The 26,068-nt window shown below is 52.7% G+C and overlaps 1 protein-coding gene across 2 annotated transcripts in view; it reads left to right on the forward strand.

The window, feature by feature from the left end:
* The window catches only part of RIN3 (Ras and Rab interactor 3), a 133,354-nt gene extending 111,642 nt beyond the window's left edge, over positions 1-21,712 (forward strand). For both annotated transcript variants that reach the window (XM_061159320.1, XM_061159319.1), the window contains exons 8-10: positions 10,940-11,071; positions 17,310-17,473; positions 20,531-21,712. In XM_061159320.1, coding sequence (XP_061015303.1) covers positions 10,940-11,071; positions 17,310-17,473; positions 20,531-20,851 — 617 coding nt within the window. In that variant the 3' untranslated portion in view covers positions 20,852-21,712. The remainder of the gene's footprint in view (positions 1-10,939; positions 11,072-17,309; positions 17,474-20,530) is intronic.
* Positions 21,713-26,068: the final 4,356 nt, after the last annotated feature.

Genomic DNA, 26,068 nt, shown 5'->3' on the forward strand with positions numbered 1-26,068 from the left:
TGGCTTTCTGTTCAGGTAGCCATTGCTGCCTGAGCACTGGCCATTGAACCAGTGGACTTCCTGTCTCCCCTGTGCCCGGAGCAGGCCTGGGCTGCCCCACTCGGGGCCTCAGCCTCTTCACCTGGGAGGATGCAGGTGAAGAGAAGAGCAGGGATGTGGGGGTTCATTCAAGGACACGCATTTGAACCCAGCTTCGGTGCTGTAGCCTTGGACTTGAATCTCATGGAGCGTCTGCTTGTGTATAAAATGTAGATGATACACCAGCCTCTCAGGTTGCCATGCAGGGCATTGGGAGAGGACCTGGAAAACAAATACCTGTATGGCTCGGGCCCCAAGGAGGTACTAATCTTCCAGAGCCTCCATTTTCTCACTTACAAGGGGGCTGGGAACACCTCTCTTGGGACTGTTTTGAGGCTCAGATGCGACCCGATGTGTGCATGAGCGTCCAGTGGATGAGAGGTTGCAGGAATGACTACCTTCTCACCATGTTCCCCCAAAACATGGAGGCTGAGCCCACTCAGTGGTTTCCAAAGTGGGCATCCCAGGGCCCACCAAAGGGACATGAGGCTGGGCTTGCCCCGGGCAGCCCTGCTGGTCCCTGTTTTATACACAGGATTCCATCTGGGATTCTGTTTGAAATAACCCGTTCTGCTGCTAAACTTTTTAGTTTTTTTTTTTTTTTAAATCTTTCATTTGGAAATAATTCCAGACTTCAAAAACTTCAAGAGCAGGAATAGGACATTAAAATAGAAACATCTACATGCCCTTTGTGGACTGCTAATATCTTAAACATTGTTTGCTTTATCATTTTTACCCTCTGTGCATATGTAATTTTTTCCTGAATCATATGAGGGCAGGTGTACATACAGCTTGGCCCTTTACCCCAAGTACTTCTAAAAATAGGGGTATTCCCTCACATAACCACATTAAACTCGTCCGCTTCGTAATTTTACATCAATACGGTGTTTTTCTCCACAGCACCTTCTGTACTCCAAGCAGTCAGTGATCTGACAGGGCTTTCTTTAGCACTTCCTCCTCCAGCTCAGGATCCAGTGGGAGGGCAGGGATCACATTTCACTGGCTCCTTTTATCTGGAACTTCACAGCCTTTCTTTGTCTTCTATGACATTGACGTTTTTAAGGAATACAGCTTTTTCCTCCCCACCCCCCACCTCATTGTTTCTTTGTCATGAAAGTTCTGCATTTTGTGTTTGTCAGATGTTTCCTCTTGATGAGACATTTTCAGCCAGATCTCTTAAATTCTCTTCTGACTTGGACCTTCAATGATCTTAGGACCAGGCCCTCTACCTCGGGCCTTCTGGTCAAATCCACCCCAGCTCCCCACTCCCTACCCCACTCTGACTCCCCTGATCCCCATCCCCATTCAGCCTGGAGGCTTCCAGCACCTTGCTACTCAGAGTGTGGTCCACAGACCCACAGTGCCCCATGGAAGCCCTGGGAGGCATCAGCGACCCCGTGGAGGGCACAAGTCTAGCTTGAGTGCTACTGGCCTTCACCACTGACCTGCTCTTAGCAGAAAAAAGCCCTTCTCCCCACCAGCCCACATCCCCTACCCCACACCCTGCCCCAGCCCCTCAAGTCCAGGGAGGAAGCTCCACCCACCTGTTTTTCCCATTACACAATGCTGGCAGTAGTAACTGGTACCCGCCAGGCATGGCTGCTGGCAATGTGCTAGGACAGGGGGAAAAGATGGAACTTGGAGACTTGAGATCCTGGGATCATGGGCCAGGCCTTCTTTTCCAGAATGTAGTTGCTGTTAATGCCTGTGATATGGATGGGCCTGGATTCCAGGCTGGGATTTCCTCACTCCAGAGCCTGTGCCTCCAGCACTGTACTGGGCAGCCATCGTGGGAACAGATCCCAGAACTCATAAATCCCGATCAAGTACTTCTTCCAGTGAAGCTGGTTTAGGGCCCGTGTCAGGCAGAGTGGAGAGTTCATGGAGATAAATGGCTTTGGATCGACCTGGCCCTCCTTTCTGCAGCCAGGAGCAGACTGCACGAGGCCTGGTGAGAGCAGTTAGAAATTCTAGAATCATCCCTCCCATTACTTTGATAAACAAGCAGTCGCCACCTCTTCGGTATCTAAGATCAGACATTCAAGACTGACCTTGCTGTTGGGGAGAAATAGCTTCAAGTCCGAGAACTCCTCCACAAGAGGAGGGGGAAGGAAAAGAGGAATACAGTGTATGCAAATATGGGGACTATTTTTAAAAGAATACAAGGAACCTTCTCCTAATATAGGTAAAGAGCAGGCAGCATCCCAGAGGGCAGTGAAGGCCAAGCCGCTGCTTTTTCCTCCTCCTGCAATAGTCTGTGTAGCTGGTTTAGGGAGACCCCGGGCGTGTGGAACAACAGGCCTGTGACATCTACCGAGGGTAGAAAAGACAGAGAGGAAAGGGCAGGCTGTGGGTTTTTAAAAATCTATGTTAAAAAATTCTAAACTGATTTCTGATGACAAACGTCACTAATGTTTATTGTAGAAAAAGATGATTAGTATTGTGGTAGATTTCTATCTGGTCTCTTTGAAATAGTTATAGACAGGTAGGTAAATAGATAATTAGTTAAGGAAATACTTTCTGCTGTAACAAATAAACGCTGCAATCTCTAACTCAATACAAATTTATTTCTCACACATGTAGTTCCAGTTGGATAGAGGAGCGGGGCATGGGCTTCATGCCACATAGTCGTTCAGGGATCCAGGCTGGGGGAGGCTTTCTAAGTCCCCTAGGCATTGACATGCAGGTAACAGAAGAGAGACACGTAGGCAGACAGAGAACCTATGTGCCTGGCCTGGAAGCAAAGAACAACCTTGTTTTTATGCCCCACACCAGAAATGGGGCTCAGGACCTCTAAGATGTCACATTCTGAGGACCCCGTGCTAAGTCTGTTCAGTTGTGTCTGACTCTCTGCGACCCTGTGGACCATAGCCAGCCAGGCTCCCCTGTCCATGGGATTCTCCAGGCAAGAATACTGGAATGGGTTGCCATGCCCTCCTCCAGGGGATCTTCCCGACCCAGGAATCGAACCCATGTCTCTTATGGTCTCCTGCATTGGCAGGCGAGTTCTTTATCACTAGTGCCACTGAGGATTAGAAGCCACATTACCCTCCTGTCTTGTATAATAACCATGTCTAACATTTCTCACTGTCCAGTAACCCAGCAGGTACCATGTTAATCACTTTCTGTCTTATTTGGGCTTCCCAGGTGGCCCAGTGGTAAAGAATCCACCTCCCAATGCAGGAGATGTGGGTTCAATCCTTGGGTAGGGAAGATCCCCTAGAGAAGGAAATGGCAACCCACTCCACTATTCTTGGCTGGGAAATCCCATGGACAGAGGAGCCTGGAGGGCTACAGTCCATGGGGTTTTAGACAGTTGGACAGGACTGAGTGACTAAACGGCAGCAATAACAACATTCTGTCTTATTCCTGAAACATCACAACCACCCACATGAGGCACGGATGCTGTTGTTATCCCCATTTTATAGTCAGGGAAGTTGAGGCGTGGCAAGGTTGAACTTGAGCTCACTTGAGGGTCACAAGTGAGCGAGTGAGTGCTGACCCTGGGACTTGGATCCAGGTCCTGTGCTAAACTGCCGTGTTCCCCTGCCTCTCCAGGGCACCCTCAGGTCAGAGATGACCTCAGATAGGCCACAACCAATTACAGTAGCCTCATAACGTTTTCCAGCCAGGCTGGGACTTTCAGCTTCGGGTCTCTACACCCACAGCCTGTGTGGTCGACTGCCTTGTGGGCTGAGCTCCCTAAAGAGGAACTCAGGAGGCCAGAGCAATTTCCTCAAGGATGTGGTGTTGCTCAAAGCAGAACTGAGACGTAAGCAGCGTCTGCAGAAAGCACAAACAGCCTAGCAGGGTCGCTTTGGGAAGCTCAGCGGGAGAGAGGCTGGCTTCTCGTCTCACGTCAGCCACAGGCCATAGGGTACCTCCCTGCCTGGGGCTCTAGCTCTGCCATCTGTGCAGCTGGGAGTTCAGACTGGACTGGTGGTTTTCAGACTGGTCCCAGAACTCTCGAAGTGCTGGGGACATCTTGCAGGGGAGAGGAAAGGAAGTAGGAGGCCAGCACTGCTGTCTGTCTCTGATCAACCAGAGAAGCCAAGTTCTGTATAAAACACCCCTTAACCAAAGGCTTCCACAGCAAAAGTTAGTTTAAAACCTCCTGTTCTAGATGCTCTCTACTTCCTGCCATCCTGTGTTTTTATCAGATAAATTCATTCATTCAACAGTTCAACAGACACTTACTGGCAATATGAATGTTAACAGGAAAACCCAGCGCCTGTTTTTAGGATGGTCACAACTCAAGTGGAAGACACGGAGCATTCAACAAGTGACAACCGTGCAGTGAGATAAATGATGTTCATTCAGTGAATGTTTTTATTAAATATCCACTGCTGTTGAGGGGGCTTCCCAGATGGCGCAGTGGTAAAGAATCCACCTACCAATTCAGGAGACGCAAGAGACCCGGGTCCGATCTCTGGGTCGGGAAGGTCCCCTGGAGTAGGAAGTGGCAACCCACTCCAGTATTATTGCCTGGGAAACTAACATGGACAGAGGAGGCTGGCGGGCTACAGTCCATGGGGTTGCAGAGAGTCAGACACGACTGAGTGCACACACACACACACTATTGAGGTGCTGGATATACATAGTGAGCACAGTATGTCCCTGCCCTCATAAAGCTTCCATTCTAGTGGGAAGAAACAGATGATAAGCAAGGAACCAGCACTTCCTGTTTCCTTGGAAGTAGACCATCAGTGCTGAAACAGGCTATTCGAATGAATAAAACTGGCTCAGGGGTCTGGGGAGTGTGAAGGAGTTCGCCCTTCTGGGTTGGGACATCAGGGGAGGCCTCTCTGAGTTTGCACGTCTTTGTTTTCCCATATTCTGCAACGACAGGGCCAGCAAACCCGTTATAAGGGCACTGAACCTAATGGGAGGGGAGTGAGGGTCTTGGGTTAAAGCCTCCTGGAGGAAGGAAGTGGCTTCAAGTGGGAATGGTGCTGGCGGGTCAGGGCCAAAGCAGGTCACAGTCTTGAGCGGCCCCAGGATTGTTGCATAGTCACCCGCTTTCCGTAAGAGCCCAGTCAGCACACTTCGAGGGGCAGTTATGACAAGGTGATGTATTCTTTCCTCTTGATCGGGGTCTGCAGGCCAACTCTGGCCCACCACCTGGTTTTATAAATAAATTTGTGTTGAAGCAGCCACGTCCATTCAGTTACATAGCATCTCTGGCTGCTTTTTATACAATGGCTGAGTTGAATAGTCGGGACAGAGAGCACATGGTTATCGTTGTTCAGTTGCTCAGTTGTGTCCGACTCTTGGCAACCCCATGGACTGCAGCACGCCAGGCTTCCTTGTCCTTCACTATCTCCTGGTGAAGAATATCTCCTTTGCTCAAATTCATGCCCACTGTGTCAGTGTTGCTATCTAACCATCTCATCCTCTGCCACCATGTGGCCCACAGAACTAGAATATCTACTATCCAGCCCTATACAGGGCTTCCCAGGCGGCACTAGTGGTAAAGAACCTGCCCACCAATGCAGGTGATATAAGGGACTCAGGTTTAATCCCTGGATGGGGAGCATCCCCTGGAGAAAGAAATAGCAACCTGCTCCAGTATTTTTTTTTTTTTTAATTAGTTGGAGGCTAATTACTTCATAACATTTCAGTGGGTTTTGTCATACATTGATATGAATCAGCCATAGATTTACACGTATTCCCCATCCCGATCCCCCCTCCCACCTCCCTCTCCACCTGATTCCTCTGGGTCTTCCCAGTGCACCAGGCCCGAGCACTTGTCTCATGCATCCCACCTGGGCTGGTGATCTGTTTCACCATAGATAGTATACATGCTGTTCTTTTGAAATATCCCACCCTCACATTCTCCCACAGAGTTCAAAAGTCTGTTCTGTATTTCTGTGTCTCTTTCTGTTTTGCATATAGGGTTATCGTTACCATCTTTCTAAATTCCATATATATGTGTTAGTATGCTGTAATGTTCTTTATCTTTCTGGCTTACTTCACTCTGTATAAGGGGCTCCAGTTTCATCCATCTCATTAGGACTGGTTCAAATGAATTCTTTTTAATGGCTGAGTAATATTCCATGGTGTATATGTACCACAGCTTCCTTATCCATTCATCTGCTGATGGGCATCTAGGTTGCTTCCATGTCCTGGCTATTATAAACAGTGCTGCGATGAACATTGGGGTGCACGTGTCTCTTTCAGATCTGGTTTCCTCAGTGTGTATGCCCAGAAGTGGGATTGCTGGGTCATATGGCAGTTCTATTTCCAGTTTTTTAAGAAATCTCCACACTGTTTTCCATAGCGGCTGTACTAGTTTGCATTCCCACCAACAGTGTAAGAGGGTTCCCTTTTCTCCACACCCTCTCCAGCATTTATTGCTTGTAGACTTTTGGATAACAGCCATCCTGACTGGCGTGTAATGGTACCTCATTGTGGTTTTGATTTGCATTTCTCTAATAATGAGTGATGTTGAGCATCTTTTCATGTGTTTGTTAGCCATCTGTATGTCTTCTTTGGAGAAATGTCTGTTTAGTTCTTTGGCCCATTTTTTGATTGGGTCATTTATTTTTCTGGAATTGCCGCTCCAGTATTCTTGCCTGGAGAATCCCATGGGCAGAGGAGCCTGGCGGGCTACAGTCCAGAGGGTCACAAAGAGTTGGACGTGACTGAAGCGACTTAGCATGCACAGCCCTTTACAGAAAAAAAATTTGCCAACCTCTCTTTTAGAAAATGCTTCCTAGAAGACAGAACTTTGTTTTTAATCCAGCCACTCATTCGCTGTCACCAGGGCTCTGAGTCACAGACTACGTTTTGTTATTACTAATATCTCTGGTTTGCAGATAAGAAAAGTGAGGCTCAGAGGGCGTGACCCCAGAAAGCACAGCTGGTTCAGTGGCTGAGACAGGGGCCTTCTAGTCCTCGTGGTTTGTGTGACCCAGGCGTGCAGCTTCAGCGTGTTTTTGTCAGAACTCTTCTCTAAAACCTCCCAGCTGATGAAAACATGCATAAGACCCCCAGCCAGCTCTTCAAAATGTAATCAGCTCCCTGCAACATCTACAGATGGAAAACAGATGTGACTTTGGCAAAAAAGAAAGCCAGAATCAGCAGGAAATGCAGGCTGCAGCCCAGCGGGCCTCTCAGAGGCACAGCTTGATGGACTGATCTGTGATCCACCCAAGACAGATGTTCTCATCACAGACCAGTTGTTTTACAACTGTGCCCCCAGCATCTCAGTCCTATCACTTGAGGCCCCGCTGTGTGCAGGGCTGAGCCCCGAGCCCTACGCCTTGGGCTCCAGGCTTTTAAGAAGGAGAATGCAGCACTAACTAGCTCCAGGATATTGGCTGGAAGCCAGTGCCTTTAAATGATGCTTAAAAGTTGTGTTTGTCCACAAGGAGCTCTCAGGTCAGGGAGCCTGTGTGGTTATTTCTCACCACATCAGAGAAGAGAGACCCAGATTCTACTAACCAACCATGGGACTTGGAGCAAATTTCTATATCCCTGAGCCTCAGTTTCCTCATGGTGAGATTGGACGTGATGAATCCAAAGCCACTGGTGTGCTAAGTCAGTGATGGTACGAACCATCTCACTGAAGCTAGTCATCTGCCTCTCTTCCCTGCTCCACGTTTATGTTGGTAGCTTGAAGTTGGCCATGGGGGAAATATTTATGCCATGAAAATTGACAAATCCTGCAAAGCAGAGCTTTTTTCCTTCGGAGAGCCCGTTGTTGAGCATTCCCAGCACACCACTGTCTAAGGCCCATAATGGATCCTAGTAACCTCCACCATGACCCCAACTGTGGGAGGACATGTGGGGCCAGCTCATTGTTGGTGTCCTAGACCCCAAGCCCTGTGCTGGAGGCTGGAAATGCTGTGATGGGGCAGAGGCTCAGAGAGGTTAAGTGATTTTCCTAAGCTCACACAGCCTCCATCCCTGCCTTCAGGGAGCTCACAGCTCACAAGAAGGGCAGGCTCTGAAACAGTCAAAGGCCTGGACACTAGAGCAGGAACCATCTATTGAGGATGTGGGAAGACAAGGAGAAGTTAGTAAGGAAAAGGAAGGAAGGGAGGGCGGCTCAGGCAGAGGGAACCGTGTGTGAAGGCGCAGAATAGTGAAAGCGCCCGTGGCGTTCAGCTGCGATTCAGCACAGTAGGATGTTCTTCAGAGTGTGGCAGTGGGTGGCAGAATGCCATCCTGAGTTGGAAGTTGTCCTTCTGAGTTCCCCCTGGGGTGGGAAGGACTCCTGGAGCCTGTGCAGAGGCCCGTCTGAGTCAGCGCCAGGCTCGGGCTCTGAGGTCCTGGTGGGAGCTCAGCATTCATTCATTCACACTTAGCCAGCACCATCTCCTCCACACACCCTGCCTCCCGTTCTCTGTGCATTGCGGAGACAGAGGGGAAGTTGCTCATGGGTAGGTGGAGGGACAAAGAGATATGAGGTCTAAAGAGACCCCTGCATGGGGCTGCTGAACACAAAACCGTGGGAACCAAGGAGATGGGCCCCAGAGCCCTTCCTGAGGGGCAGCCGAGATTCTCAAGAAGAGCGTGGGGACAAGGAGAAAAGGGCAAAGCCTGAGGCCGCAGTCTGGAGGGTCCCTTCCCCTTCTCTCTTAAGTCCTCAGACCTCGGGCCAGAGCTGGACAGTCCTTCTGGCTGAATGTCGCTGTCCCCTCAAGCAGGTTTTCTCACCTTGGCGCTGTAGACCTTTGGGGACTGAGTAATTCCTTCCTATGAGGGCTGTAGGTTTTTAGCAGCATCCCAGGAGGCCAGTACTGTATGCCAGTAGCAAAAACAACGCCAGACATTGCCAAGTGGCCCCAAAGGGCAGAATCTCCCTGGTTGAGAACCACTGCTCAACGAAATAAACTTTCCTGATTATTGTGTTTGGCGAGTTATCATTGGGTTGGCCAATAAGTTCGTTCAGGTGTTTCCACACCGTCTTGTGGCCAACCCAATAATACAGTACCAAGAAAAAAAAATGATATTCTTGGAGGCAGAGTAAAATTTCAATCAGCATGAGTTATAGGTGAATTCCAAAGGGCACCAGACTGTTTCACATCCGTGTTGCCAGACACACCTTGTTCCCTAATTCATAAATCAAACAAGAAAAGAATCTCCCATGTTCCAAGAATTCTAAGTTATCAACGTGAAAAACAAACTCCTGGCACAAAGTATTATGTCCCCTGGAAATCTTCAGTTGTCTCAGGCTCAGAAAGGTTATGAAAGACTTTGTCCGAAACTGACTGATCCTGCGCACAGAGACACAGGAAACTTGAAAGAAGTGACCAGAGAGCCTCCGAACACAGACCTGGAAAAAGAGGAACAGTGTTCTTCCTTAGTGGGCATCTCCGTGGAGGCAGTGTCGGAGCATCCCGCTGTAATTCATTTCACAGAATTCTCACCAAAACCTCATAGGGCATCATGCTATCTGTGTCCGTTCACACTTGACCAGAAATGCAGGCTCAGAGAGGTAGAGCAGTTAGCTCAAGGTCACACAGCTGGTAAGGAGTGAGATTCATGCCCTGGGTCTGACTCTTATTTTTCAACGCTGGGTGTTACCAGCTCCACCAACCAATTCATTTTACGGGTGGAAAAACTGAGGCCACCTCAGAAAGCAGAAGAGAGATGTCAGTAATAGCTCACTTTTCCACTGCACCCTGTGGGCACTGAAGCACTTTTGTATTCTCTTTCTCATTTCGGTCTCTCAAAAACCATGACAGGCTCTCAGGGCATCTTTGAGGCCCACCTCCACCTGGCTGCTTCCCCAAGGCATGTCAGGAGCTCTGAGCCCAGGAACACTTTCCACAAAGAGTGTGTGTGTGTGTGTGTGTGTGTGTGTGTGTCTATGTGAGTAGCTCCAAGAAAGCACCTTTCAAGGCCACCACACCCTGACCGCTCAGTCGTGTCCGACTCTTTGCGACCCCATGGACTATAGCCCTCCGGACTCCTCTGTCCATGGGATTTCCCAGGCAACAATACTGAGTGGGTTGCCATTCCCTTCTCCAGGGGATCTTCCTGACCCAGGGATCAAACCTGGGTCTCCTGCATTGCAGGCAGATTCTTTACCATCTAAGCCACCAGGGAAGCCCCCCAACCCCGCCCCACCCACACAAAGCAGTAGCGATGGATTATTCCTTTCAGAGGTATTTATGTTTTAGAAGAAACCCTCAGGAAAGGGCACTGCTTAACCCAAAAGACGGGCTTCCCACTGAGGTGGCTAAGCAGTAAAAGAATCCACCTGCCAATGCAGGAACTGCCAGAGAGACTCAGGTTCGATCCCTGAGTCAGGATGATTCCTTGGAGGAGGAAATGGCAACCCATTCCAGATATTCTTGCCTGGAAAATCCCTGGGACAGAAGAGCCTGGCAGGCTACAGTCCATGAAAGAGTCGGACATGACTGACCCCACAGCCCAAAGAATGCAGTTTGGAGGGGGAGCTTCAGGCCTTGTGGCATCTGGTCGAGGGAGGGCTTCGCTTTTGCAGGTGGGCAGGGAGACGTGGTCACAGAGACAGGGAGCCTTCCCAGAAGACATCCATCTGAGACAGACAGCTGCTCCTGGGTGGGTCCTTGAAATGTGACCTGATCTTGACTGAAGAGGGTGGAGGGGAAGAGCTGGGAAAAGGGAAGGGGCTGGTCTTGCCCACCCAGCAGAGGGCACCTTTCTCGGTTCCTTCTTCCAAAACCCAGGCTGTGTCTCAGGCCTTCTGATGAGGCTGATCTTAGGCTCGCCCCATGTCCTGAGAGTCAGGAGAAAACAGGAAGCTTCCTCTTCTGGGGTGACCACCGCCCACCCACCCAGCAAACCACTGATCCTTGCCCTGGGCAGGGAGCAGCTCCCAAGGAGAGCCTGGCACTCACCACCTTCCACCTCCTTCCTCTCCCAGGGAAGCCCTACGGGGCAGACGACTTCCTGCCGGTGCTCATGTATGTCCTGGCCCGCAGCAACCTCACAGAGATGCTTCTCAACGTGGAATACATGATGGAGCTCATGGATCCCGCCCTGCAGCTGGGGGAGGGTGAGTGACTGTGCCAGACCCATCTCCGGACTCCCGGGGCCCATCACCCACCCCTGACCCAGCCTCACCAGGGGCTCGCTGGGCAGCTCAACCCAAACTTCCTGGATACCAGATTCCTGGGGCACGACACGGTACCTAACACAGTCCCTATCCCGGGGGAGCTCACAGACTAGCAGGGGAGCTGGGCCAGTAAAGAGACCTCGTCACCAAGGCTTGTCAAGGGAGGCCCTGAGGGCACCAGAGCACAGTACTAAGTCTGTGCAATCAGAGAAGGCTTCCTGGAGGAGGTGATGTCTGAGCTGAGCACTGAAGGATAAACAGCGACCAGTCAGATAAAGAAGGACAAAAGGCTGTCTTCGCAGAGGGAACAACCATTGCTGGCAGTATAAACGATAAGGGAAAGATGGTCAAGTTCTTAGACAGGGCTGGCCCTGGGGACTCTCAGGCTGCCACTCATCCAGTGCTGATAGGAAGAGAGCAATGCTGTGGACAAGAGGCCATGCACTCTCCTGGATGAGGAGGGTGGGAGTGTAATTCGTCACACCCTCACTTTCCCTTCCCTTTCCTCCTTCCCATCACTTCCTTCCACCCACTTAGCCTCGGCCACCCCTCCACCAAGAATCCCTGAGGGCAGCCAGCCCAGATAGCAGCTCTGAGGGAGCCCTGAGCCGCCCTCTGAGACATCACCCCCAAAGGATGGAGAGAGACTCTCAGGCCCCCGGTGGCCCCTTTGGGCTTTGTGGTTCTTGAGATAAGCTGGCCCTCTTTGCATCTGTTTGCCTTTTTAGCCCGTGTTGGTCTCTGGGGTGACAGTATGACGTGTCTAGTCCTGTGAGTTTTTGGCAGCTCAGGGGAGCATGTAAAGCCACAGAGGACTGGCCCAGCCCTGTGGACTGTTGTGGGGGTCTTAGAGACAGTGTCAGGGAAAGCCCTTTGCGGAGTGGAAGGATGGAGCGAGGCTGTGGGGCTCTGCACTGGGTCTGAGCCCTGGCCGGCCAGTTCCAGGGCAGTGGTCAGCCATGCCCTGGCCACAGTGACTCCTGCTCCATCCATAGCCTCAATCTTTGCTGCCAAGTAGGGCTATACTCCAGGCATGGTGGCATAGAGCGGGGACAGGCCAGGGACATCCTTGGCCCAACTACCCTCTACTTATGGACATGAACCGCCCCCCACTCAATCCTGCCATAACTTCCTGAGATCCTTCTTCTTCCTGAAACCCACAGAGGGGGTTCAGGTGGGAAAGCTGGAATCCTGTGGGCAGGAGAGCTAGTCTGTTTTAGGGCTTCAGTAAGCACTGTTTTTTTAACTGCAGTATAGTTGATTTACAATGTTGTGTTAGTTTCAGGTATTCAGCAAAGTCGTTCAGTTTTATGTATTTTTTTTTTCAGATTATTTTCCAGTATAGGCTATTACAGGATATTGACTAAAGTTCCCTGTGATATACAGTAAATCCTTGTTGCCTACCTATTTTATGTACATGGCGATATGAAGTATTTTTGAGACAAGCCAAATACAAATAAATACATAAAGATCTTAAACTTGGGTCACTGTTTCTGACCCAAAACACTGCCTGGATACCCTGCCCACTACCCCTTTACAGACTTAAGAGTCAGGGCCCCCTGCCCCACCTCTGGCACCATGGGGAAATTTCTAAGGAATTCTGTGGGGTGTTTGCTGGAAGGAAAAATGGCAGGAGGTGGACTGGGTGGCATGCATGCCCTCTTGCTCCTCTCTCTGTTCCTACTCCCAGAGCCAGAGTGGGAGGTCACAGTACCCAGGACAGCCCAGCCTCACAGGCGTTGGACTCTGGCAGGACAATTTGGGGGTCTCCAGAATGGGTAAAGTCTGCCAATCAACAGACTTCCATCTAGACGTATCTGGGCTCAAGAGCAGGCGACAGAGCCCTGGGGGGCCAGGGGGTGGGGTTGTTCTTGGGTCTCCCCCGCTTTACTCTCCTGTCTTCACCGGGTGGTGGCCCAAAGGGTGCTCCACATCACCGAAGGCTTGGAAGTACAGTAGAAAGAGGGGCTTGCCTGGGAATTTCCTAGTGGTCCAGTGGTTAAGACAACACGCTCTCACTGCCGAGGGCCTGGGTTCAGTCCCTGCTGGCAGGTCCCCACCCCTGGTGCTCTGCAGAGTCAGACATGCCCGAACTAGGGGCAGGCTCCAGGAAGTCCCTACTCTTGAGAACTTCAATTACTCCATATGGCTCAGGGGTAAAGAATCTACCTGTAATGCAGGAGACATAGGAGACCTGGATTGGATCCCTAGGTTGGGAAGATCCCCTGGAGGAGGGCATGGCAACCCACTCCAGTACTCTTGCCTGGAAAATCCAATGGACAGCGGAGCCTGGCGGGCTACAGTCCAAAGGGTTGCAAAGAGTTGGACACGACTGAGGGACTAAGCGCGCGCGCACACACACACACACACACACACACACGAGGAAAACTAACGCAGAGTATAGAAAATAGAGCAGTTTGGAGGCTGGATTTTGGTCCCAGTTCTGCCTCTGACTGGCTGGAGACCTCAGGCAAGCTACTTAACTTCTGTGGCTTGGGAAAGGGAAGACGTGGGAATACATTTGGGTTTTCAGACCATCTGGGCACTCCAGCCTTCTGAAGAAGCAGCTGGAGGCAGGAGGAGAGTTGCAACAGGCTTCCACCTTCCTGTGTTTCACAGGCTGGACAGATCTGAACTCGCCTGAAGCCTTATAAGACCTCCATGTTCTTCCAACTGGTTTCACATGCTGTAATTTGACAAAAACCAGGGAGAGAGTCCCAGTTTCTTGTAGCAGGGTTTTAGAGAGTGAGAGATCAGGGACTTCCTGCACCAAGCAGAGAGTACTTGGACACTGGGCCGATGGGACCCTGGCGCCTTTCTCCCCTCCCACCTTCTGCAGCGTCCATCACTCTGGGCAGTTACAGGACTGATGGGAGACCCAGGCAGCTGCTGGGCACCTGGCTGGAGCCAGCTCAAAATACAAACTCTCCCAGAAGCACCCTCATAGATTCCTTTACCCACATCCCCTCTGCACACTGGCTGACAGCTGGCCATGCTGAGCTAATAATATCTTAAGAGAGGCAATGAGCTTTTTCCATCAGGAGCACACTCTCCCCAAAGAGAACTGCCCAGCTTCAAAACTCACGTGCAGAGTCACCTGCCACCTAGTGGTCATGATGGGAACTGCAGAGGACCCCAAGTCCAAGATTAGTGGTCCAGGAGAGCCAGGAGGCTGTGGAAAAAGCAGGTCGTGAGCAAGCAGGTGTGTGCTGGCAGGGCTAGACTTCCTCCCTTTGCCCAAAAAGGTGGGGAACCTCTGGAGCACCTCCCTTGGGTCACCTAACCACCATGCGTTACTGAGCACTGCACGTTACATGTGTTCATCTCTTTTCACTACATTTGATGGGATCTGTGGATGAGGAAATGGAAGGGCAGAGGACACTAATTCACCTGAAACACAGGGCTGCCTGCTGAAGGCTGAGACCTGGACCCTGCTCTGTGACTCCAAATCTGAACATTCGCGGTCAGCGCACTGCAGTCAGTACCCCCCCTACCAGCCAGGGGGACGTGATCACCATGGGAAACACGACCATGGGGGATGCCAGCTAGAGGACAGGGACTCTCGGCCAGCAAGGGCTGGAGGCAGCAGGGCTTCGTGGAACACACAGGCTTTGAGCTGGGCTGGAATAGGAGAGCCATGGGAGGTCTGCCGGCCCTTCTCTGATAAGGGGCACTAAGCCAAGCTCCGTGTTGGCCTTGATATTGTTTTTGTTGCTGTTTAGTCGCTAAGTTGTGTTCGACTCTTTACGACCCCATGGACTGTAGCCCTCCAGGCTCCTCTGTCCATGGGATTTCCCAGGCAAGAATACTAGAAGGGGTTGCCATTTCTTCTCCACGGACTCTTCCCCACCCAGGGATCGAACCCACATCTCCTGCATTGGCAGGCAGATTCTTTACTGCTGAGCCACCATGGAAGCCCTGGCCTTGACATCCCTATTTCAAAAACTGTCTCCTTCCTGCACTGCCATGAAAGGACGAGTAATCCTGTGGCCACAAACCCCTTTATCTCATCCCCTACTCACCCCAGGCAGGCTGTGAACTTTTCCCATATTGGCTGTGGAATTTGTAGCAATATGTAGGCAGCTTCATCCAGTGTAGCAGTTAGGAATGCTATGGGCTACAAATAACTCACTACATAACTAATAATGGTTTAAATCAGAGTAAGGGACTGGTTTGTCTCTTGGATCAAGAAGTCCTGGGTTGTTGTTGTTTTTTTTTTTTCCATTTTGTAACTGCCTTATTGAAAAGCAAGAGCCCTTCCATTCCGGGCCTCCTCATATTGTAGGTGTTTCCTGCCAAATTGGGGAGATTATTTGTATTTTAATTTTGTAATCTGTGACTCTGTACAGATTGTTGAAGGTTTCTCAATTCTGTGGGGTCTCCTTAGAATTATGTGACTTTGCATGTTGCAATGTCTCATCACATAGATGAGACAGCCCAAATTTCACAGCTCTTAATAAATTATCTGAATGAGAAAAAGAAGTCTTGGGGTAAGCAACTGATAATGATGGCGGTTTTTATCCCTGCCATCAAGAAATTGTAGACCCAGCTCTTTCCATTGTTCTTTAGGATGTGAACCTTTGTCTTTGTGCCTATCACCTCTGATCACAAAACAGCTGCTGTGCCTCCAGGCTCACCTCTGTGTTCCAAACAGGAGGAAGGGAGGCAAACCAAAACCTGACAAGATATATCAACTAAGTTTGTCCCTTACTAAAGGCTTTCCTGGAAGCCCCACCCAGGGACTTCCACTTATATCTATGTAGCAGCCAGAATGGGGTCTCCTGACCTGTACCTCAAACTCAAAGAGATTCTGGGAAGTGAGCATTTTCAGTTGTGTTACTTACCCCACACAAGTAGAGTTCAATTAATTAGGAAGAAAAAGATGGGATATGGGGGGCTCACTGGCAGATGACCCTCATGGCAAAAATCACTGCTCTGCTCTGTGATGACCTACAGGGGTAGGATTAGGCAGAGGGTGGAAGAGAGGCTCAAGAGGGAGGGGAAATATGTATAAATATATAGTTGACACACTTTGTTCTACAGCAGAAATTAACACAACATTGTAAAGCAATTATACTCCAATTTAAAAATTAATTTTAAAAAATTTTAACTAAGAATAAATAAAACATTGCCCTGGTACCCAAAGCACTGAGGAGCGGCCTGGTGAGTGGGAGGGAAGCCCGGGAAGCTCAGCAAGACCTTGGCCAAGTCACCCCACCCCCTCTAGAGTGAGGGGCGCTACAAGGCCAGTGCTCCTCACGCATTTTAACCAAAGCCTCCAACAAGCCAAGGAGGGTAAATTTATAAGTATGTGTGCAAATTATTATCTTTAATCATAAAACTTCATGCAGATTTTTCAGTCTGAAGGTGGCACTGCTAGTAAAGAAACTGCCTGCCAATGCAGGAGACATAAGAGACACAGGTTCAATCCTTGGGTCTGGAAGAAGAGGAGGGAATGGCCACCTACTCCAGCATTCTTGTCTGGAGAATTCTATGGGCAGAGGAGCCTGGCGGGCTACAGTCCATAGGGTCGCAAAATGTCGGACACAACTAAAGCAACTTAGCACACATGCACGACATATTTCAAAAATTAAATTACCTTAGGAAACATTAGGTATTAGGAATATGTATGAATTAAGATAAAAAGAAATGGAGAAACAAAGGATGCAAATTTTTTACTTTCTTGAAATTATTAAAAGTGTGTAATCATATGAACATGATTAACATTTCTCCACATATTTTTAAGTTTTTTATTTTTTAAATAAAATGTATATGACACCTAGAGAGAGGTCTCCTGCCCGCCCATGTCTTGAAGGCACTGCTTTCCCCACCCTAAAGACATCCATGGCCGTCAGTTTCTTGTGTATCTTTACATTTTAAAACTAAAAACTCACTTTAACGCATCAGTTTAAAAATAAGCAAGAGTTGCGTCCCAAAGGGGAGCCAGCGACAAGCTTTGAGCAGAGCCTTACGGCTCAGTGCTTTTGATTCTGCGGTGGACACGGGTCTGAATCTCAGCAAGTGACCAACCTCCAGGCAGCACGTGCCTCGGGCCGGCGGCGGTGGGTGGGGCTTGGAGAGGTGGGCGGGGCGGGCCGAGGCTGGACCGGCTCCCGGCCTTTGCGGGTGGGTGGAGGCGGTGGTCCGGGCTCAGCCTCCACACCCGTGCCTCCTGCAGGTTCCTACTATCTGACCACCACCTACGGGGCCCTGGAGCACATCAAGAACTACGACAAGATCACGGTGACCCGGCAGCTGAGCGTGGAGGTGCAGGACTCGATCCACCGCTGGGAGCGCCGGCGCACGCTCAACAAGGCTCGGGCCTCCCGCTCCTCCGTGCAGGTGGGGCCTGGGACCGAGAGGGTGGGAGGGGGCCGGGGACCGAGAGGGTGGGAGGGGGCCGGGGAACCTTACTCCCGGACCGTCCCTACTGCCTGCCAGTTCTGGAGCCTGCCTCCGCCGACTGGCTGCTCTGGCCGGCCTGCCCAGCCCCCAGGGAGCTGGAAGGCGTCCACGTGGGGAGCAGTGGCCCTGAGCTCCCGGGCCTGCCAGTGTGTGCCGGGTTAGGGGCTGGGGATGACAAGTTGAGGGCTGGAGACTAGAGAAGTATCAGCGAGCATCGGCGTTTCAGTTGGGCACACAAGACAAGTCTAGGAAGAAGGAGATCTTCACTCACCGTTCCTCAGCGTCTGTGATGTCTGAGCAGGCTGCTAGGGCTGGAGATGGGAACAGTGGTTTGTCCCAGTTAAAAAGCCCAGGAGCTGATCTACAGTCTTGCCACTGGGTGCCCAGACAAATGCAGCAGCTGCCAAGGGTCCCCCTGCCCCTAGCCTGCCCCTCTCCAACCCACCCACCCATCCTTCCCCACTTCTGTCTGTACAGACTCAGGGTTCAAAAGCCACTGGTGGGCAGACTCCTGCCCCGACCCATCCCATTATCCCACACCCCCGAGGCTGCATCAGATCAATTCATTTCAGCTCAGTCGCTCAGTTGTGTCTGACCGTTTGCAACCCCATGGACTGCAGCATGCCAGGCTTCCCTGTCTCTCACCAACTCCTGGAGCCTCCTCAAACTCATGCATCAGAACAGCTATGAACACGCTGAGCTCAACTCCCTAGGGCTTAGCTTCTCTGCCCATGCTGGTCCATTTCCCCTTCCTCACTGGCTACCACTGCCCATCCTCAGTTTCTCCAACAACCCCTCCTCTGAGAAGCCTTCCCTGACACCCCCCATCTGCCCCCCATTCCCTATGGCATGGGTTAGAAGTGCTTCCTGCTGCTGCTACTTCTATTGCAGCACATATACCCTGTACTGTAACCATCTATGTATAAAGCTGTAACCCTGAGAGAGCAGACCCTATTGCTGACATGTCTCAGGGGGTCCAAGCCCAGGGCCTGGGACAGAGTGGGACTGGGGAGTATGCACAGTGGCAGGAGTTAGGACAGTGAACCAAGCTGCAGTCCAGAGCTGTGAATAGGTCTACAGACTCACTTCCCTGGCACCCAGAGCACACTGGACCTGAAGCCCATGCCTGGCTGCTTTCCAAATGGCCTTTCTGTAACTGGGAGAGTCCAGGCCTGGGTGGCAAGAGGCTCACGGTATGGACCCAGCTCTGTACTAGCTTGCTGTGTGACCCCAAGCCGTGTCTAACTCTCTCTGGGACGCGGATTTCCTGTCAGCACAGGGGGACTCTGGACCATTTGAGCTCTGCCTCCCCAGTACATGTTCTAACATCAGCCAAGCTGATGTCCCTCCTCCTCTAATCAGTGGTGTCTTGATAATGTTTAGTAACTGGTTCTCTGGGGAGAAAGAAAAAAAAAAAGGGCTCTGATCTTTGCTTCTGTCAATTTCCATGGTATTACTATAAATACTGCCACCATGGCTGATTTCAGGCTACTAACTTGGCATCACAGAACTTGGAGTTGGGAAGAGATGCACATAGTTGGCTTTCTCAAGCTGGTATGAGCCAGCATAAGTTGGCGATTACAGCTGCAGCACACCAGCATTCCCTCCTGCCTTCTGGGGCAGCTGCCCCTCCACCAACTCTTGGAATATGAGCGCTCTTGGTCCAAGGGTGACCCTCCCATTTCTTCCTTCTTGCTTCTGCCTCGTGGATTCCCAATGCTGAGCGTCAGTGCATCCCACTAAGGAGGCAGAGCTCAGGAAGAGGCTTGGGATGAGACTTATCAGCACTGTTTCTGGGGTCTGAGGAGGGCACCACTGCCTGCCCCCTTCCCAGTGCCTCCTCTGCACCACACACCCTTACCCGTGGAGCCAAAGCCCACAGCCTGAGAATCATCGGATGTCAAGGGCCCTGGGGAGGCCTGATGGTGGCTGAGGACAGCACAGGAGCCACTGAGACCCAGGGAAGCGGGCTGGGCCTTCCCCTCCCAGGAAGAAAAAAGAAGTGATCCCAGGGACTCTTGACCCAGAGCCTGGCACTGCTCTGTAGTCATTAATTATCTCCTTTCTGAACTGGGCGGCGTCATCAGGAGCGCGCTGTGCTCTCACCGTCCTTCCACCAGGGGGCAGCCCTGCACACACACTTCCTGCCCGCCCTCTGGGCCCTTGGGGGAAAAGGGGGTCTTCCAGGCTCTGAGCTAGTTTTCTGTGCTCCACCCCCAGGCACAGAGTAAGGACTACTGCTTTTATCTCCAGTTTACAGTTTTGGAAATGGAAACTCAGAGAGGTCAAGGGCACACAGTAAGTGGGAGCAGATTCAAAGCCAGGCAGGGACTCCTTCCACGGTCTCTGGTGGACCCAGGTGTGAGTGTGCTGTGTTGTGCAAGCACTCCCGATCTCTTTCCCCCAAGTCTTCTCCCCCGCCCTTCCCTGCCAGCCTGCTCCTGGGAACACCACCCCTCCCCATCCCCAGGCCCCTCCAGCCCTAGGGCCTGAACTGTTCAGCCTGCCTTAGCTGCTTCAGCTGAGCCATGGAATGCTGGGGGCGGGTCTGAATCTTTGATTTTATTTATGCTGCCCCGTGTGCCCAGCAGAGTGCCTGGCATGCAGGGGGACTCCGGGAAGAAGAGAAAGTGAAAAATAAGATTTTTTTCAATGACGGCAAGCCCACGGACTGGCCACCAGGGGGCGCGCTCACTCCTTGTCCAGACTCCAGGCCAAGCGACTGACCCAGTGAGAGCTGAGGCTCAGAGAGGGAGGGTCTTTGCCTGAGGTCACACAGCAGGGTCAGCCGCAGGTGCCCCGACGGCCAGCCTCACGACGCCTCCTGCCATCCATCCGCTGTCTATGGAGAGGAATCGGGGGGGCCCAAAGAGGACAAGGCCACGCAGCTTCTGTCCAAGCTCCCAGCATCAGGGCGAGGGTGAGACAGGCCGTGGGCTTGGCCCCGCCGGTAACCGTGACGCGGTAGGACTTCATCTCCGTCTCGCCCCGCAGGACTTCATCTGCGTGTCGTACCTGGAGCCGGAGCAGCAGTCGCGGACGCTGGCGTCGCGGGCGGACACGCTGGCCGAGGCGCTGTGCGCCCAGTGCGCGGAGAAGTTCGAGGTGGTGCAGCCCCAGGACTACCGGCTCTTCGTGCTGGTGGACGGCCGCTGCTTCCAGCTGGCCGACGAGGCGCTGCCGCACCGCATCAAGGGCTACCTGCTGCGGAGCGAGCCCAAGCGCGACTTCCACTTCGTGTACCGGCCCCTGGACGGCGGCGGGGGCAGCGGGGGCCCGCCCTGCCTCGTGGTGCGGGAGCCCAACTTCCTGTGAGCCCGGGGCCGCGGCCCCTCCGACGGCAGTGTCCACCCAGGCGGGGACGCCGGCCGACCGGCCTGCACCCTCGACCCCCCAGACTCACACGCCCCCACTCACACATGCACACGCACAGACACGCGCGCGCGCGCGCGCACACATCCACACTTCCAACAGGGATGCCCACACGTTGCCCCGTGCTTGCAGCCTACTGAGCGCGCCTGGGCCACCGTGGCAGGACCATTGTGTAAACAACGTGATCCGTGGCCCCGGCGTGCTCCCAATAGGAGGGCGGGAGCCGGGAGAGGCCACGTCCTTCATTAGGCAGAAAGGGAAACGGAAACTCAGAGAGAAAGGACCCTCCAGCCCCCTGCAGCACCCAGAGCCCAAGCTCGGCCCCTGTTCACACACAGCCCCTCAGGCCAGTCCGTCTGTCCCGCGCCCCCCGCCCTTACCCCATGCCCACGCGATCCCCAGCCTTTCCCCGGGAGGGCTCAGGTTTCCCCAGGACCGTCCTCAGGAGGAGTGGCCTGGCCACAGCGGCCCCGCCCCCATGGAGCTGGATTGGTTTGGACCGGCCCAGCATCTCAGGAGCATCTCAGGGTGCCTAAGGAGACAGGCCCCTCACCCCTGCGTCAGAGCCAGCCCTCAGCCATCCGCACTCTGCGTGCTACCCGTAGCTCCCCAGCCCTTCCGGAAGCAGCCAGACGTACAGTGGGACCTCCGAGCGAGGCCAGCTTCACAGCTACGTGGACGAGCCCATCCTTGGCCACAGAGGACATTATTCAGGGCCCTCTCCTTGGTGGGCACCCCAGGACTGTGGCGTTTGTGGCAAGAGACACTGTGTGGGGAGTGTTTTAATAAAAGCCCTTTTGAAAATGGCATCTTCTTTTCTCAAAGGGATAGATCTGCTCAGGCAGCCAGGCCCCCCATTTAACAGCCTAATCCCCCTCCAAGGTGGGGTTCAGAAAAGCACCTCCTTTCCACTGAGCGCACTATTTTTTTTGACAGAATCTATAGGTTTCTCAGTTGGCACTAGTGGTAAAAAAAAATGCCTACCTGCCAGTGCAGGAGACAAACAAGAGTTCAACCCCTGGACTGAACTGGAGGAGGGCGTGGCAACCCACTCCAGTATCCTTGCCTGGAGAATCCGCATGGACAGAGGAGCCTGGCGGGCTACGGTCCATAGGGTCACAACGTGTTGGACACGACTTAAGCGACCTAGCACACACGCATAGCACACTCTCAGCTTTCAGGGCCCTGGGCTCTGTCTGCCCCTCAGCCTGGTCATTTCCTTTCTTCCTCACACCCACACTTCCGTCATTCCTGCCTCTGCTGCCTATCCCAGGAATACCATTCCATACCATCTTTGCCTGGTCAAACTCCTATTTATCCTTCAAAGCCCATCTCCTCCAGAAAGCCTTCTCTGACTTTCTAGGGTGCCGGCCAGATAGTCCTTGTCCATGTCCTCCAGCCCTATGGGCTCATCTCTGTCACAAGAGATAGCTCATTGAATTGCATCTGTCTGTTGATACTTCTTTCTCCACCAGATTTGGACCCTTCATGTCTGGGTCCGTCCTCAGCATTGATTAAAAATATATGTTTGCTGAGTGCCTGTTCAATCTCAGCACCCTTCTAGGCCCTGGGAGTCAGTAGAGAACAAAACAACGGGCAGCCCTAGCGTTCAGGGCAGCGAGCCGTGCCCACGGGCAGGGCAGCTGGACTTCCCTGAATTATATTCCTGGGAGGCAACCTGCTCATTCAGCTGATCAACAAACATTTCTCTCACTGTGGCTCCAGGCCAGCCCTATGTCAGATGCCGGGATTGCTCCAGGATGCAGCCAGCCAGCCCTGGTCTTTCCAGGCTGGGGATCTTTGTAACAGACATGAGGAAACAGGCAAATACCCAGAAGCTGAGGGTGGCCAGCCATGATCCCAGGTTGCCCTTCCCTCCGCCACCCCCAGGAGCGGACCTTGTCCCCTTCCTGATCTTCCGATACCCCCTGCAGCCCGAAGCTGAGCTGGCTGTGCTGCCTCGGGTCCCCAGCCATAAGGCAGGGTGCCCACTGCCTCCCATTAGGCCTGAGACTGGTGGGGATGGGTCAGACAGAGGTCCATTTACCCAAGCACCCTCCTGCCAAGTGGGGCCCAAACTTGGGGTGGGGTTGGAATTCAGACGGTGGATTGGGCATCAGTCCAACCCTGGCGGCGGGCAGGGGGGTTCTTCCGTCCTGCTCCCAGGGAGCGGGCAGAGCCAGTCAGTGACCTGGACCAGGGCACCACTGTAAGAACCCCACGTGTGCATGTGCACGTGTGTGCTCGTGTGTGGGGCCCTCCCATCAGGAGAGGCCAGAGAACAGGACAGGTGGGGCTACCTGGATCCTGTGGTCTGGAGGCCTCTGTCCCCAGTGGGGTGTGCGGGCCTCATCCAGGGTCGAGAAACAGGGCCTTGCAAGAGCTGAGTCCTCATGGGTGGCTCGCGCTGGTCCATGACTCCTCTTGTGGGAGGTATTTTTGGATGAGGATGTGAAGGCTCAAAGAAACAGGGAGAATTAGTCTGCTCTGGTGACCTGAACAAAATACCACACATGGGCCAGCTTCAACAGCAGACATTTATTTTCTCCCCGTTCTGGAGCCTGAAGTTCCAAATCAGGGCTGGTTTCTCCTTGGCTTGCAGACAGCTGCGTGCCCACACAGCCTTCTTTCTGGGCCTGAGCACCCCTAATCTCTTCCTATAAGAACACAGGTCCTATTGGAGCAGGGCGCAGCTGTGTGACCTCACGTTACCTTTAGTAACCCTTTAAGGCCCTGTCTCCAAACGCAGGCACATTCTGGGATGCTAGGGCTTAGGGCTTCAACGCATGAACTTGGAGGGGACACAATTCAGCCCATAACAATGGGGTGACTTGCCCAAGGTCACACAGCTGGTTAGAGGCCAGAATGAGGTTTGAACTCAGAGCTGACCTACCCCCAAATTCAGGGCTCTCTTTACCCCACACGGCACCCCCAAGTGACCTGTTCGTAGAAAACCAGTCAGATGAGCCTCACCGACCAGATCCATTCCTGGGCTTGCCTGAGGCCATGGTGAGCATCACAGGGCCGACTTGACCCAGAGGTCCAAGATGCAAGTGAAGCGACCTGGCTTCTCCACGGGCCCCGAGCAAGGAATCAGCATGTCCGAGGGTGACGGGGTCACAGGCCGTGACGTAGAACCGGGACTGGGCCTGTCTCAACCCTCGCGTTTGTCCCCTGTGCTCTCGGCCGACTGACTCCCTCCCTCTGCTTTTTTTTTTTAGTTCTACCACTTTATTGCTACCAACCCATTTCCCTCCACCCTCGTGCACACATGCTCAGTCACGTAATCCCATGGACTTCAGCCCGCCAGACTCCTCTGTCCATGGACTTTTCCAGGCAAGAATACTGGAGTGGGTTGCCATTTCCTTCTCCCCTCCCTCTGCTTTTACTGGCCTCTCCCCATCACCCACCAGTCTGAGGCTGGGCTAGGGCCAGCGGTGCTAAGAGAAGCTACGAGAACATCTGCAGAGACCAGGACATGGCCAGGCCCTACAGCTCCTCCGTCCCCAGGTCCTAGCAGTGACAGCTGGGTGCCAAGCCCTGCCGGTCATGAGCAGTCCCAAACCCGCCCTGCAGACACCCGGCCCATCATGGCCTCACAAGACCTTAACGTGTTGTATCTCATTCTCCCTAGTTAGGAGCAGGCTTCCGCTGCAGAACAAGGGACCAGACTGCAAAGGAAGTGGGCAGAGAGGAGCGGGGGGCCGTGGGTGAGAGGAGGGGCAGAAAGAGGTGGAGAGGGTCTTGTGGGTGCAGAGGAGACGTGCCCCCCCTTCCCCCCACAGGCCATTTCGCCGGTTTGCAGATGTGGGCACTCTGCAAGCACTCAGCTGGCCTAAATCCAAGAACCAGCCACCCACTGTTCTGCAGGCTCATCTGGCCTGGAAAGCAGGAAATAGCTGGACAGGAACCAGGCCCTCCCTTTGCAGGAAGGTCATATGGAGCCTGGTTCTGGGGAAGAAAGCTCTGACTCACAGTGGCCATGGCTTTGCCTCACCCCCAGTTGTCACGCTATTTGCTGGAAGACAGCGGTTTCCTAGGAATGCCCTTCCAAGAATCATCTCTTTGCAGCTGACACAGCCCTAGGCCAAAAGGGAACTCAGATCCGGCTTCAAAGTCGGAAAATCTGTTCAGCTGGAAGGTGGGAGGAACCTCCGCTGGTTGTCAGGAGACCTGAGTCCCAGGCCAGCTCTGAGCCCTCAGCAAGCTGCTTCACACCTTTGGGCCTCAGTATCCCCATTCTTAAAATAAGAATGATTCTTTCCCCATCTCCCAGGCTTGTCTCAGGGATCACACCAGCTCTCAGGTGGGGGCAGGCAGGCAAAGCCTCAGATCTTTTGATAAAAGGAAACAAATTCAGAGTTAGACATAAGGGCAGGGAAGTTGTTGATAGCCAAGGCTCCATGGCTGAGGGGACCTGGGAGATGAACCCCAGGCTGGGCTCCAGTTGTCACCTCGCACAGGACCGTGTCCACTGGAGAAAGGGACACCTTTTCCACATTGTCATATGGTCTACAGCAGGGGTCCTCAACCTCCGGGCTGTGGACCGGTACCTGCTGTCAGATTAATGGTGGCATTAGGTTTAAAATAAAGCGCACAATAAATGTAGTGCACTTGAATCATCCCCAAACCATCCCAACCATCCTCCCCATCCCCACTCCATGGAAAAATTGTCTCCCATGAAACTGGTTCCTGGTACCAAAAAGGCTGGGGAACCGCTGGTCTACAGGGAGTCCAGGTGAACTCACTCCTGGGGGCAGCTGTGCATATTTTTGGTTTAATGAGAGCAGTCAGCACAGGATGTGCCTGGGCGAGTGGAGGGCATGTAACCCACCTGGAGGAAGCAGATGGCTTCCTGCCAGTGAGGATGGCTGAGGTGGGTCTTGAAGAATGAAGAGCTGGCCTGGAGCAGAAGGGAATCGAAGAACCCCTGAAGATTGCAGGAACTCTCCACGGTGCTCTTGTGTGTCTGGTGAAGACTCATTGACAGCTTCTATTCCAGACTATCTTCTTAACAGTGTTTGACTAGGGACTCCCCGGTGGTCGAGTGACTAAGCCTCTGAGCAACCAATGCAGGGGTTCGAGCCCTGGTCAGGGAACTGGATTGCACATGCTGCAAGTGAAGATCTTGCATGGCACAATAAAGATCAACCATCTGGC

The sequence above is a fragment of the Dama dama genome, chromosome 13, assembly GCF_033118175.1.
Source record: "Dama dama isolate Ldn47 chromosome 13, ASM3311817v1, whole genome shotgun sequence".
NCBI lineage: Eukaryota > Metazoa > Chordata > Mammalia > Artiodactyla > Cervidae > Dama > Dama dama.